Source organism: Callithrix jacchus, chromosome 1 (genome assembly GCF_049354715.1).
Source record: "Callithrix jacchus isolate 240 chromosome 1, calJac240_pri, whole genome shotgun sequence".
Lineage (NCBI taxonomy): Eukaryota > Metazoa > Chordata > Mammalia > Primates > Cebidae > Callithrix > Callithrix jacchus.
The window spans coordinates 188,626,066-188,640,483 of record NC_133502.1 but is presented as its reverse complement, the minus strand read 5'-3'; the positions used below and the strand labels follow the sequence as shown (position 1 = coordinate 188,640,483).

The window sequence follows — 14,418 nt, the reverse complement described above, 5'->3', positions numbered from 1 at the left end:
GCAGGCTGCAGTGGGAATCAGAATGTCTGCTTTTGTTGGTGTTTTAACCCAGGGTTTCATGGAGACATGAAGGGTGTTTGGGGGTCACAGGGTCACGATGCCTGGAAGTGCTGCTGGCATGTAATGGCCCAGCATCAGGACAGCTGGCCAACAATGGATAGTGCCATAGAACGAAACAGGGTTCTGCCCAAAGGCCAGCAGGGCACTTCGGAGAAACGCCACAGAACTAACAGTGAGAAACCCTGTAACTTTGAGACAAGAGTCTTGCTCTGTTGGCCAGGCTGGAGTGCAGTGGCGTGACTTAGCTCACCGCAGCCTCTGCTTCCTGGGTTCATGCAATCCCCCTACCTCAGCCTCCCGAGGAGCTGGGACTACAGGTGCCTGCCACTGTGCCTGACTGATTTCTATGTATTTAGAAGAGACGGGGTTTCATCATATTGGCCAGGCTGGTCTCAAACTCCTGACCTTGTGATCCACCTGCCTTGTCCTCCCAAAGTGCTGGGATTACAGGCGTGAGCCACCGCGCCCGGCCACAAATGGTAACATTTAAGAGTTGATTTGCGATGTTTTCCCACTGAATAATGAACTACCACCCAAGCAGCTTGGAATGTCTCATATTTGATATTCATGAAAGAGCTGCTCCGTCCAAGGATGGGGCATGGAGCCGGGGGTCAGGTCCGAGGCAGGTATGTGCTGTTCCCTCCGGCACCCCGCAGACCTGCAGTAACCACAGTCCTATGATCCCAGCCCTAGGACCAGAGCCTCGGCCACCCTCCCTTCCTGGCACCCCCACACCCTGCACCTCACTCAAGGACCCTTCTATCAGAACAGCCCACTCATACTCAAGACATACCTACTGAGTGCCTGCTGTGTGCCAGTCAACAAATGTGGGACTGTCTTCCAGCTGTCAAGTGAGGGGGTGGGAGGTGAACAAAACTGCCAAGGCCAATTGGGTTCTAAAACCTTTTAGATTTGTGACAAAGGAGCCCTGGGTGGGGATGGAGGGGCTCCCCTGGCACTGGCCGGACATGAGTCCCCACCAGCATGTTCCCAGTACCTGCAGGGCAGGGCAAGGCAGGGCAGGGGCTGGCATGAGGGTGCAGCACCCTACCCGTCCCGTCCCACTGAGTTGGCACACCCACCCATGGTGCAGGGCTGGCAGCCCTGTGGCATCCTTCCCAACATCCAAAGATTTTTTCCAAGGGGGCGAAATGGATTGGGTCATATAAAGAAATACTCAGGGCTTTTTATGTGGCCTTCAAAGCACGTTGCAATCACTTTCCCTTGGAAGAGGAGCCGTTAGGAAGGGAGTGTGTGGTGGGCGCAGCTCAGAGCCTCTTTTCAGGAGGGCACGGGTTCATCCCTTTGAGCCCCCCATGGTCATCTTGGGGACTCCTCGGGGTCCGGGTCAATGTGTTCGAGGGTCTGCAGCACGTCCACAGGGCTGTAGGACTTCCAGGCCTGCAAGTTACAGCTCTTCAGGATGGCTCCCAGCTGCTGCCCGGGGCCTACTTCGAAAGTTTTGGGGAACTCACTGCCCTTTTTCCTTTTGTATATGGCGTGCATCGTCTGCTCCCACTTGACTGGGGAGACCACCTGCTGGGCCAGCAGCTTCTGGATGTGCGTGGGATGCATGTATCTGTGCCCGTGGACATTGGAGTAGACGGAAACCAGAGGCTTCTTAACATCAATTGCCTTTAAAACTTGCATCAGGGGCTCCACGGCTGGCTCCATCAGGCGGGTGTGGAAGGCGCCGCTCACTGGCAGCATCCTGGTGCGTCTGAAATGATACTTAGAGGAATTCTTCCGGAGAAACCGCAGCGCCTGGGGATAGAAGGAGGTTTCAGCTGCACAAATCTTAGGGAAGAAACATAGTGGCAGAAGTCACCACCGGCACTCTCCTGGCCCTGTGTGTCTAACACACTCTTCCCTCACAGCTGTACTTGGATTTAATCCTGCAAACCCTGAGCGGGACCTTAACCCACTTTTGGTTCCCGTTAAAATTACTTGTACAACCAGTGTCCCAGAAATCCGCCTTTGGGGATCTGACCATTCATATGGCCAAACTGGGAAGGTGACCAGAGAGAGACCCACAGCTGTTAAACATGGAAATGTGACCTGTTTGTCCCAGCACCATCCCCAGGCACGTCACTTAACATCGTTGAATCTCTTCTGTTCCAACCCTAAGGTAAAGCACAGTTCCTCTACTTCACAACATTGCCCGGAAGAGCAAACACCATAAGGCATGCGAGAGTGTCTGATAAAGGAAAGGCACTAAGAAGTGTTAGCGCTCACTGAGAATTCTACCACACCTTTCAGAATGTTTGACAAGCCTGTTTGCTTTTTATTCCTTCATCTTCAAAATAAAAATTCAGAAGGTAAATTCAAGCCCCCATTTCATAATGCAGGGTCTGGGTTCTCACCTTCATCTGGGGTTTCTCTAGAGAAGGAAAGAGCTCTCTTGTTGATGCCAAAAACCTCCTGATGGGCATCTGAGCTCAGAAGGGGCCTTGGGCTAGCCAATAGCTCCAAACTCTTGCAGCAGTTAGCAAGCAACAGAATTTGCAAAGGTCTTTAAAACGGAAGATACTCTTTTAATTTCTACTTTTTTTTTGAGAGCGAGCTCTGTCACCCAGGCAGGAGTGCAAAGGTGTGATCTTGGCTCACTGCAACCTCTACCTCCCAGGTTCAAGCAATTCTCCTGTCTCAGTCTCCCCAGTAGCTGGGACTGTAAGCGTGCAGCACCACTCCCGGCTAAGTTTTAGTAAAGATGGGATTTCACCATGTTGACAGGCTGGTCTTGAACTCCTGGCCGCAAGTGATCCACCCACTTTAGTCTGTCTGTTCCCTAGAGGCTGCTCCCATAGCTTGAGTCCTGGGCTAAAAACACTCAGCAGAACCCAGCCTGGTGAGCACAGACTAGGAATGGGACCTGCACTTCTGTGCTGTGACCTCTAAGTGTAGGCTGCTTGTCACTGCAGCAAAACCTGGCTCCTGTTGCCTGACCCATGCTTCTTTTCCACCATCACCCTCGATGCAGCTCCATCCCATGAGGGTTGCACTGCAGGAGCTGGGAGCCTTTGGTCTGGGCTTTCTGGACTCTGCAGACCAAGCCCTTCCCTCCACACCCAGACTGTCTGAGTGACTGGCAGGGATGGGGATGGCTACCCTGTGGCACTTATTGGGGCTTTCCATGTAAGGTCTCTGGACTCTGGCTCAACAGCGAGCCCTCTCAAGTCCTAGGTTAGGGCCACAGGGGTCAAGGTCACCACTGCAGGGGCCAGCAGTCTCCACTGCAGTGCTCACGACCGATCCCATGGTGAAACCCCATCTCTACTAAAAATACAAAAAATTAGCTGGGCGTGGTGGTGGGCATCTGTAGTTCCAGCTACTTGGGAGGCTGAGGCAGGAGAATCACTTGAACCCAGGAGGTGGAGGTTAGTGAGCCGAGATCATGCCGCTGCACTCCAGCCTGGAAGACAAAGTAAGACCCTGTATCAAAAAAAAAAAAAAAGTACCACAAGGACAAGCTTAGCAGTTGTCACCCAGACTGGGTGCACCCGTGCGGGAACCTGTTGGGGAGACTCCTGCCCTGACTGAGAGGTCCTTCCTGAGCTTCCTTCCAAGACTGCTAAAGGGAATGTGTAACCAGCTCCAAGACTGAGCTGAGGCCATTGTACCTGACCTGCCCACCATCTCAGAACAGTCCCAAGAGGCTCCTGCTGGCTCTCACTGCTTCAGAGGAGGCAGACAAGGATGCCTGGCATTTGGTGAGTCCTCAAGTGGGAAGAGGAGCCAGGCATGGTCAAGCGGCAGAAGCAGACTCTGGAGTGAGAGACTCAGGATCCAGTTCTGCCTCTACCATCTCCAAGCACTCTCCACTCTCCCCCTCAGCACCCTTGTGTGGAAAATGTGAGAAGAATGCCTTCCTTGGCCAGGTGTGGTGGCTCATGCCTGTAATCCCAGCTACTCGGGAGGCTGAGGCAGAGAACTGATGGAACCCAGGAGGCGGAAGTTGCAGTGACACTGTACTCCAGCAGCCTGGGTGACAGAGCAAGACTCTGTCTCAAAAAATAAATAAAGAAATATCTGACCCGGCCAGCAGCCCCTCATACGGGTTCCAATCTGCACGCACTCAGCATTCCCCAAGCCAGGCACTCAGTACCCACTGCTCTTTCCCTGGGGGCTCCTGCTGCTCTGCTCAGGATGCCCCCTGCTGGCGAATTTGTGCTCATCCTCCAGCTGCTGCCTCCTCGGTTGCTCCTAGGCCCATCAGTGGTCAGCCAGACCCTCCCCTGCACCCCTCGGCCTGGAGTCATACATTCACAGGGGCTCTTCCTTTGATGGCAGGAACCCTGGCTAATCAGTCTGTGCGTCCCCAGTTCTTGATAAATGTTTGGGGAAGTAGGAAATAGAAGGAAAGACAGTGGAAAGGAAACGAACACCAGTGTAAAAACAGACACCTAAAAAAGGCAGGGCAGGCAGAGTGATCCGGCAGAAAACAGCTCTTTTCTCTAAGGAAGCAACCAGATCTGAGGCTCCTCAGAAGCCCAGAATGTACTACAGGGAGGCCCTGGAGATCACCCGGCCCTGCCCCTTGACTTTAGACCTGGGCTGGCTGGTTTGTTCCAGACCCCATCCTACACATGGTGGAGTGGGGCACATTCCGGGTCCTGCCTGCTTTGCAGCACTCGCTCTACCTCGCTGCTCTGGCCCCAAAATACTTCCTGAAGACCAGGCTGGACAGAGCACCTGCCACACTGCCAGGTCTCACAGGTGTGGAGCAGTTCCAACCCGCCGTACCAGACTGGGGTCTATAAAGGCGGCTCCCATCAACACCCACCTCCAGGTGTCCTGAAATCACCCTGCAATCTGGAAAGAGGTAGTTGGACACTTCACAAACAGGGTTCTCTATGCCTAAAGACTTGCAGTGTTCCCGGGCTTCCAAACAGGCGAGGTTGAACTTGGACTGAGGCTGGCCAAGGATAGACAGCATCCCACTGGGGACAGCATCTGAAGCTTCCTGCATGGCCTCAGCTCGGATTTTCACTGCATACAAACCTGTCCAGAGAGAAGTGCATTTGGAAAAATGAGGGCACAGAATGAAGGCGAAAAGGCCAGGCCTGAGAAATAAAGCCCAACCTCCACTCACGATTTCATACATCTCTACCGACCATGCAAGCGTTCACCACCAAAGCACACTGCTGTACCTGGCACCATACAAACAAACCTTCCTGCCGTAAAGCTGGTTTGGTGTAGGACAGCGGTGCTCAGTGGTGTCCAGAGATGTTTTCTGGTTGTTACGACTAAAAGTGTCACTGACGTCTAGTGGGTAGAGGCCAGGGAGGATGTCCGACACACTGCAATGCACAGGGCAGCCTCCTTTTCCCCCACAAAACAAATGACCTGGCCCAATAGCAACACTATTAAAAAAAAACTGTGCCACTATTGAGAAACTCTGGTGAAAGGTAAAGAGGCACAGAGTGGGAACCATGTTGCCTTAGCCAAGTCACAACCTCCTTGAGGTTCTGTTTTTTTTTTTTTTGAGATGGAGTCTCGCTCTGATGCCCAGGCTGGAGTGCGGTGGCATGATCTCAGCTCACTGCAACCTCTGCCTCCTGGGTTCAAGCAATTCTCCTGCTTCAGCCTCCCGAGTAGCTGGGATTACAGGCGCCTAGTGGTGAACTATGACTGCAGTGCAGCTGGGGTGACAGAGCAAGATACTGTCTCAAAAAAATAACCCACAAAATTGAAAATATGCTATAATTCCACACTTTTTTCTTTTTGAGACAGAGTTTGACTCTGTTGCCCAGGCTAGAGTGCAGTGGCATGATCTTGGCTCACTGCAACCTCTGCCGCCTTGCAGGTTCAAGTGATTCTTGTGCCTCAGCCTCCGGAGTAGCTAAGATTACAGGTGCCTGCCCGCCACTATGCCTGGGTAATTTTTGTATTTTTAGTAGAGATGGGGTTTCACCATGTTGGCCAGGCTAGTCTCAAACTCCTGCCTTAGGTGATCTGCCCACCTCGGCCTCCCAAAGTGCTGGGCTGGGATAACAGGCGTGAGCCACCACACCAGGCCTAATTCTGCACGTTAGGCACACGTAAGATGATACATGTAATAACATTGTTTCATAAAATGTAAAAGTATGAAACTCCTTAATAATGATATGCTTTAAAAAAAAAAAGCACTGTGGTGAAATTCACTTAAATTATAATTAACCACTTTAATGTGCAGAATTCAGTGGTATTTGGGGTATTCATGTTGTGCAACCGCCAACTCTGTCTAGTTTCAAACACTCCATGTCCACTATGGAAGTACTCTCCACTCCTCCCTCTCCAGTCCCAGTAACCTCATGTTTCTATACTAGATTCCTTTTTTTTTTTTTTTAATTTTAGACAGGGTCTCACTGTGTCACCCATGCTGCAGTGCAGTGGCACAATCTCAGCTCACTGCAGCCTCAGACTTGGGCTCAAGTGATCTTCCGACCTCAGCCTCCTGAGTAACTGGAGTTACAGAGGCATGCCACCAGGCCCAGCTAATTTTGTGTGTGTGTGACAGGGTCTCACTCTGCTGCCCAGGCTGGAATGCAGTGGCAGGATCACAGCTAAACTCCTGGGTTCAGGTAATCCTCCCACCTCATCCTCCTAAGTACTTCAGCTGGGACTACAGCTGCATACCACTATGCCTGGCTGATTTTTCTATTTTTGGTAGAGATGGGGTTTTTACCATGTTGCCCAGGCTGGTCTCAAACTCCTGGGCTCAAGCATCCATCTGCCTCTCAAAGTGCTGAGATTACAGTTGTGAACCACTGCACCCAACCTGATTTTTGTTTTTTGTAGGGGGCAGAGATGAGTGTCTCACTATGTGGCCCAAGATGGTGTGGAACTCCTGGCCTCAAGTGATCCTCCTGCCTTGGCTTCTCAAAGCACTGGGATTAGGATTACAGACATGAGCCATGGTTCCTGGACAGCAAAATTCTTTTTTTTTTTTTTTTTTTTGAGGAGTTTCGCTCGTTACCCAGGCTGGAGTGCAATGGCGCAATCTCAGCTCACCGCAACCTCCACCTCCTGGGTTCAGGCAATTCTCCTGCCTCAGCCTCCTGAGTAGCTGGGATTACAGGCATGTGCCACCATGCCCAGCTAATTTTTTGTATTTTTAGTAGAGACGGGGTTTCACCATGTTGACCAGGATGGTCTCGATCTCTTGACTTTGTGATTCACTTGCCTCGGCCTCCTAAAGTGCTGGGATTACAGGCTTGAGCCACCGCACCCGGCCCGCAAAATTCTTAAGAACTAAAACTAACATAGCTCCAGATCAAATACTTATTTACTCTTTAGTTCAGTGAAAATCTATTGAGCACGTACTATCCATGGCAGGTGCTGCAGGCAGGCGAGTGCACAGGATAGGGGTGAGAGTCCAGCAAGCAGATTTCACAAGATTACAAAAGTAAGGGAAATCCTTACTGAATTCTTCAAGCTTAAAATGGAATCACAGTGAAGTCCTGTTCTCATGAGCCAATGTCATCCCTATCCATGTGCTCCCTTCCCAGCACCCGAGTGGGTCCAGTATCATTTTTGGCAGTGTCCCTTACCCCAAAGGGCCTGAGACCACACCACTGTACAAAACCAAACGCCTTCCTATGTACCTTCAGAAAATTCCATGGCTCCGGCAAAGACTAGGGCTGCAAATTCTCCCACACTGAATCCAGCAGCAGCAACACAGTTCTCAATCACCTGTGGTGACAGACACAGAATGTGAGGCCTCATTCGCCTGGGGAGCCCAGTTCCAGGGCTCTGCACTTGACTGCTGCCAGCATGTTCAGCATCTCAGTGAGCCAGGTTCTACGGGCTCGGTGCACCAGCCGGAAGAGGACACGCAGAAGTGACCTTGACTATCACTGAGTCCTGCCCTTTATTTAGGAGGAGTTTCCTGATAAGTTACAGCACAGTCAACTGCGCCCACGGTCACACTGACAGCAACCCAGGGCTCTGGATTCCTTTCCCTACAGCAGGCTCTCGGGCCATATAGTTGTGCAGAAGTTAAGAGCAGGACTTTTTTTTTTTTTATTGAGATGGAGTTTTGCTTGTTGCCCAGGCTGGAGCACAGTGGTGCCACCTCAGCTCACTGTAACCTCCGCCTCCTGGGTTCAAGCAATTCTCCTGCCTCAGCATCTGGAGTAGCTGGGATTACAGGCATCCACGACCACACCTGGCTAATTTTTGCACTTTTAGTAGAGACTGGGTTTCACCATGTTGGCCAGGCTGCTCTCAAACTCCTGACCTCTAGTGATCATCCACCTTGGACTCCCGGAGTGCTGGGATTACAGGAGTGAGCCACCTTGCCTGGCCAAGAGCATGACTTTTGAGTCAGAGACTAGATTTCTTAGCTTGGGAGAGTTCCCTAATCCCTCTGGACATGAGGGAAGAACAGGACCTAAAGTCTGCTGAGAAAATTATGTGAATACAATGTCTATAAAGTGCTTAGCATAGACCTGGCCCAGGGTAAGCAGTGAATGAATATTATTATGACAATTCAACGGAACCACTTAACTAATTCATTTTATTTTTTTTGAGACAGAGTCTCACACTGACACCGAGCCTGGAGTGCAGTGGCGTGATAGCTCACTGCAACCTCCACTTTCCTGGTTCAAGCAATTCCCCTGCCTCAGCCTCCCCAGCAGCTGGGATTCCAGGCGCACGCCACCACACCCAGCTTTTTTTGTTTGTTTTGTTTTGAGACGGAGTTCCGCTCTTGTTACCCAGGCTGGAGTGCAACGGCACGATCTCGGCTCACTGCAACCTCTGCCTCCTGGGTTCAAGCAATTCTCCTGCCTCAGCTTCCCGAGTGGCTGGGATTACAGGCACGCGCCACCATGCCCGGCTAATTTTTGTATTTTTAGTAGAGACAGTGTTTCACCTTGTTGATCAGGATGGTCTTGATCTCTTGACCTCATGATCCACCCGCCTCAGCCTCCCACAGTGCTGGGATTATAGGCATGAGCCACCACGCCCGGCCTGTTTGTTTGTATTTTTAGTAGAGATGAGCTTCACCGTGTTGGCTAGACTGGTCTTGAACTCCTGCCCTCAGGCAATCTACCCACCTCCCAAAGTGCTGGGATTACAGGTTTGAGCCATGGTGCCTGGCCAACTAATTCTTTTTATTATCTCTAAGTTTACATTCCTCAACCATCAAATAACAGTATTAACCTCACAAGGTGGTTGTAGATGTGAAATAGGGTAAAGGATCTCAAGGGCTAAACATTTACCGACTTACTAAATATTAATAGCAATCAATCCACCACCTTCGAGTGAAGTGACATTCTCAAGTCATCTCAATGTTCCTTCATTTATGCTGGTGCAGTGACTCACATCTGTAATCCCAGCACTTTGGGAGGCCGAGGTGGATGAACCTGGGAGATGGAGGCTGCAGTGAGCCCACATCACACCACTGGACTCCAGCCTAGGCAACAAGGGTGAAACTCCATCTCAAAAAAAAAAAAAAAAAGAATGACGTTAGGCTGTCGTGGTGGCTTCCGCCTGTAATCCCAGCACTTTGGGAGGCTGAGGCGGGCAGATCACCTGAGGTCAGGAGTTTGAGACCAGCCTGGGCAACATGGAGAAACCCTAGCTCTATTAAAAATACAAAATTCGGTCAGGCATGGTGGCTCACACCTGTAATCCCAGCACTTTGGGAGGCTGAGGCAGGCAGATCACCTGAGGGCAGGAGTTCAAGAGCAGCCTGATCAGCATGGTAAAACCCTGTCTCTACTAAAAATACAAAAATTAGCCAGGCGTAGTGGCAGGCACCTATAATCCCAGCTATTTGGGAGGCTGAGGCAAAAGAATCACTTAAACCCAAGAGTCAGAGGTTGCAGTGAGCTGAGATTGAGCCATTGCACTCCAACCTGGGTGACAGAGTGAGACTGGCTCAAAAAAAAAACCACAAAAAATTTGCCAGGCATGGTGGCCCACACCTGTAAGCTCAGCTACTCAGGAGACTGAGGCACGATTATGACTTGGGCCCAGGAGGCAGAGTCTGCAGTGAGCTGAGAAGACTGTGCCACTGCACTCCAGCCTGGGTGATACAGCACAACTCCATCTCAAAAAAAAAGTTAATCCTTTAAAAATCATTAATTAATTCATTCAATAATTTAAAATCATTTAAAACCACAAACTGGCCCTCCACTCCCATATCCCATTTACCTGCTCTCTATTTCTTTCTGCAACACTTACCATCTTTTATAGAGCATCTAATTTACCTAGTTACTGCATTTAGTGTTTATTATCTGTATCCCTAAGATGTAACCTCCCCTTGGGCAGAGATCGTTGTTTTGCTGACGGCGCCTCGAACACTGCCTGGCATAAATGGGAACTCTAGAAAACTCAATCGAATGAGTGAGATGTGAGAGCCTCCCGGGCTGGCAGGTGGAAGCCCTAGGTGGGTCCAACTTGATGGTGAGGGCTCAGGCAGAGCCCACCTTCCCACTCCTGCTACGGGGGCTCGGGCCTCACCGAGGGCTGCAGGTGATGTAGTTTCTCGACCGCGGCCAGCGATGCCACGAAGATCGCGGGCTGGCAGTGCACAGTGCGGTCCAAGTCTTCCTGCGGCCCGTGAAGGCTCAGCTCCAGCAGGTCGTAGCCCAGCACGCGGTGGGCGGCGGCGTAAAGTTCGCGGACGCGTGGGTAGCTGAGCAGACCGCGGCCCATGCCCACCACCTGGCTGCCCTGGCCCGGGAAGAGCAGCACAGAGTACTGGCCCGGCATTCGGCGCTCCGTCGCCGTCGAGGGCGCCTCCTCTTCCGCTCCTGTCGCATCTCGCAGCAGCTCCGCTACACCCTGGGCGTCCGGCGGAGGCACCGGGAAGCTGGAGGCGCCGCGGCAGCAGCTGGGGCCCAAGCCCCGGGCCCACGCGGCCCGCACGAACCGGACGCTCATGGTCAGACACCAGCCCTCGCGCGTTACCGTGGCGACCGAGGCCCGACTGCGCCGGCGCGGTGCGGCGTGGTCCCTGACGCATTTCTTGCCGGGGTACCCGGGGCACCGGGAGCGGAAAGAAAGGTTCCGCAGAAGTGGTTCCGCCCCGGCTCGGAGGGCCTTCAGGCTGCGCTCTGGGAACCTGGAAGGACCCATGTGTTTGTTTACTTAAACATCGACAGCCAAGAACGGAGCACGATGCCACACCACGATGGGTCTTCAACATATATTTATGGAATAAATAACGCAACGCAATGTAATATTGACACTTTCCACCTGGCACAGGAAGAGCACTTGAAACCTCCACTTTTTTTTTTTCCCAAGACGGGGTTTCACCATGTTGGTCAGGCTGGTCTTGAACTCTTGACCTCAGGTGTTCCACCTGCCCTCGGCCTCCCAAAGTGCTGGGATTACAGGCGTGAGCCACTGTGCCTGGCCGGAAACCACATTTCTTGCATATGATTCTCTGAACGTCAGGAGTTGGTATGGCCAATCCAATCATCAGTTGCCAGCTCCTAACTATGCAAGATTACAGCTCTCTTTTATAATGCTTCCTATAAACCACACGGTGCCTGGCACATAATAAGCATCCAGTAGATCTTTATGCCATTGGACAAAGCCCTGAGTATGTTTCAAATATTAGTTTATGTAATTCCTCATAGCAACGCTGTGATGGATAGTTGCTATTATTATTCTTAATTTAGAGTGACAAAGGCTCAGAGATTGAGTGACAGGTGGGACAGAATGGGGGTTGGAAATTGGGGTTATCTAATTTTAACCTAAAAGCAACTCAAGAGACACAAGCTTGGGCAGGCGCGGTGGCTCATGGCTGTAGTTCCAGCACTTTGGAAGGCTGAGGCAGATGGATCATTTGAGGTCAGAAGTTTAAGACCAGTCTGGCCAACATGGAGAAACCCTGTCTCTACTAAAAATACAAAATTTAGTTGGATGTGGTGGTGGGTGCCTATAGTCCCAGCTACTTGGGAGGCTGAGGCAGGAGAATCACTTGAACCCAGGAAGCAGAGGTTGCAGTAAGCCCAGATCATGCCACTGCACTCCAGCCTGGGCAACAGAGTGAGACTCCATCTCAAAAAAAAAATAGGCCAGGCAAGGTGGTTCATGTCTGTAATCTCAGCACTTTGGGAGACCAAGGTGGGTGCATCATGAGGTCAGGAGTTTGAGATCAGCCTGGCCAACGTGGTGAAACCCCATCCCTACTAAAAAATATAAAAATTTGGCCAGGCGCAGTGGCTCACACCTGTATTCTCAGCACTTTGGGAGGCTAAGGCAGGTGGATCACAAGGTCAGGAGTTCAAGGCCAGCCTGGCCAAGATGGTGATATTACAAGATGGTATAAATACAAAAATTAGCCAGGCATGGTGGTACATGCCTGTAATCCCAGCTACTTGAGAGACTGTGGGAGAGAATTGCTTGAACTCGGGAGGCAGAGGTGCAGTGAGCCGAGATAGCACCTTTGCACTCCAGCCTGGGCAACAGAGTGAGACTCTGTCTCAAAAAAATAAAAACAACAAACCAAAAAAACCCCACAAAAATTAGCTGGGCACAGTGGTGGGCACCTGTAATCCCAGCCACTAGGGAGGCTGAGGCAGGAGAATCACTTGAACCCAGAAGGTGGAGGTTTCAGTGATTGAACACAGGAGGCAGAGGTTTCAGGGAGCCGAGACCACGCCATTGCACTCCAGCCTGGGCAACAAGAATGAAACTGTCCAAAAAAAAAAATTATATATATATGGAGGAGACTTTCGGGTTAAGATGCATAGAGAGAGCACTGCCTCTGGAAGCCCATAAATCCACAACAAAGAGATACTTGTAGATATAAATCCACAGGGACAGGAAGAACCGGAAAGCAGAGCCCCAGCAGCAGAATCTCTGGAAGCTGGAAAGCAGATAGGCTGGTATTACCTGATTGAGCTGATCTCAGAACGCTAAACCTCTCCCAGGACTGGGGAAGGCTGTGAGCCAATCCTTATACATACAACAGAATCCTGAAAAACTTAAGAACCGGCAGCAGCAGCTGCTGCTTCTAGATCTAAGGATGAAAAGAGGCTAAAACAGAGGATTATTTGGAGGTGCCTTTGAGAAACAGATCTTTAGGTCCCCTCCTGCTCCCTAGCCACTGGGTGATGTCCCTCCCCAGTTTTGGGACCCATCTGGAGTTTCACTGGAAAGGGACAAAGGGTCTCTGGGCGTGGCGGCATGTGCCTGTAATCCCAGCTACTCAGTAGGCTGAGGCAGGAGAATCACTTGAACCCAGGAGGCAGAGTTTGCAGTAAGCTGAGATCACGCCATTGCACTCCAGCCTGGGCAACAAGAGTGAAACCCTCTTTTTTTTTTTAAAAAAAGAAAATTATTGGCTGGGCTCAGTGGCTCACGAGGTCAGGTGTTCAAGACCAGCCTGGCCAAATTGTTGAAACCCCATCTCTACTAAAAATACAAAAAATTAGCTGGGCATGGTGGTGTGTGCCTGTAATCCCAGCTACTTGGGAGGCTGAGGCAGGAGAATTGCTTGAACCCAGGAGGTGGAGGTTGCGGTGAGCCCAGATTGAGCCACTGCACTCCAGCCTGGGCGACAAGAGCGAAACTACATCTCAAAAGAAAAAAAGAGAACAATGGACACCGGGAACTACCAGAGGTGGGAGGGAGGGAGGGAGTGAGGCAGGGGTTGAAAACTTGCCTATTGTGCTTGCTTCGGCAGCACATGTACTAAAATTGGAACAATACCGAGAAGATTAGCATGGCCCCTGCCATGGATGACACGCAAATTCGTGAAGCGTTCTGTATTTTTAAAAAATAATATTAAAAAAAGAAAAGAAAAACTGCCAATTACTGCTATGCTCACTCTCTGGGTGACAGAATCAATTGTGTCCCAAACCTCAGGATCACACAGAATACCCATGTAACAAACCTGCACATGTACCCCCGAATCTAAAATAAAAGGTGATAATGGAAAAAAAAAAAAAAGACAGCCAGACATGGTGATTCACACCTGTAATCCCAGCACTTTGGGAGGCCAAGGTGGGCAGATCACCTGAGGTCAGGAGTTCAAGAACAGCCTGACCAACACGGAGAAACCCTGTCTCTACTAAAAATACAAAAATTGCCGGGCGCAGTGGCTCACGCCTGTAATCCCAGCACTTTGGGAGGCCAAGGCGAGTGGATCACGAGGTCAAGAGATCGAGACCATCCTGGTCAGCATGGTGAAACCCCGTCTCTACTAAAAATACAAAAAATTAGCTGGGCATGGTGGCGTGTGCCTATAATCCCAGCTACTCAGGAGGTTGAGGCAGGAGAACTGCCTGAACCCAGGAGGCGGAGGTTGCGGTGAGCCGAGATCGGGCCATTGCACTCCAGCCTGGGTAACAAGAGCGAAACTTCATCTTAAAATAAATAAATAAATAAATAAATAAATAAATAAATAAAATA

At 50.8% G+C, this 14,418-nt stretch overlaps 1 protein-coding gene and 1 non-coding gene across 3 annotated transcripts; one reads left to right on the top strand and one right to left on the bottom strand.

Annotated features, from left to right (window-relative positions):
* Nucleotides 1-949: 949 nt before the first annotated feature.
* Nucleotides 950-10,985, bottom strand: MCAT (malonyl-CoA-acyl carrier protein transacylase). 2 transcript variants are annotated; one of them, XM_002743827.7, is made up of 4 exons: nt 10,513-10,985; nt 7,647-7,734; nt 4,844-5,061; nt 950-1,824 (listed from the first exon to the last, which is right to left on the bottom strand). In XM_002743827.7, exons 1-4 carry the CDS (start codon nt 10,933-10,935, stop codon nt 1,381-1,383), a joined length of 1,173 nt encoding a protein of 390 aa, XP_002743873.2. In that variant the 5' UTR covers nt 10,936-10,985; the 3' UTR covers nt 950-1,380. The 2 variants fall into 2 exon arrangements, with proteins under 2 accessions (XP_002743873.2, XP_008978125.1); XM_008979877.4 differs by lacking the exon at nt 4,844-5,061.
* Nucleotides 10,986-13,674: 2,689 nt separating this feature from the next.
* LOC118148085 (U6 spliceosomal RNA) lies at nt 13,675-13,780 on the top strand. The gene has a single exon (XR_004734879.1). It is a non-coding gene; the product is annotated as a U6 spliceosomal RNA (small nuclear RNA).
* The last annotated feature ends 638 nt before the right edge of the window (nt 13,781-14,418 follow it).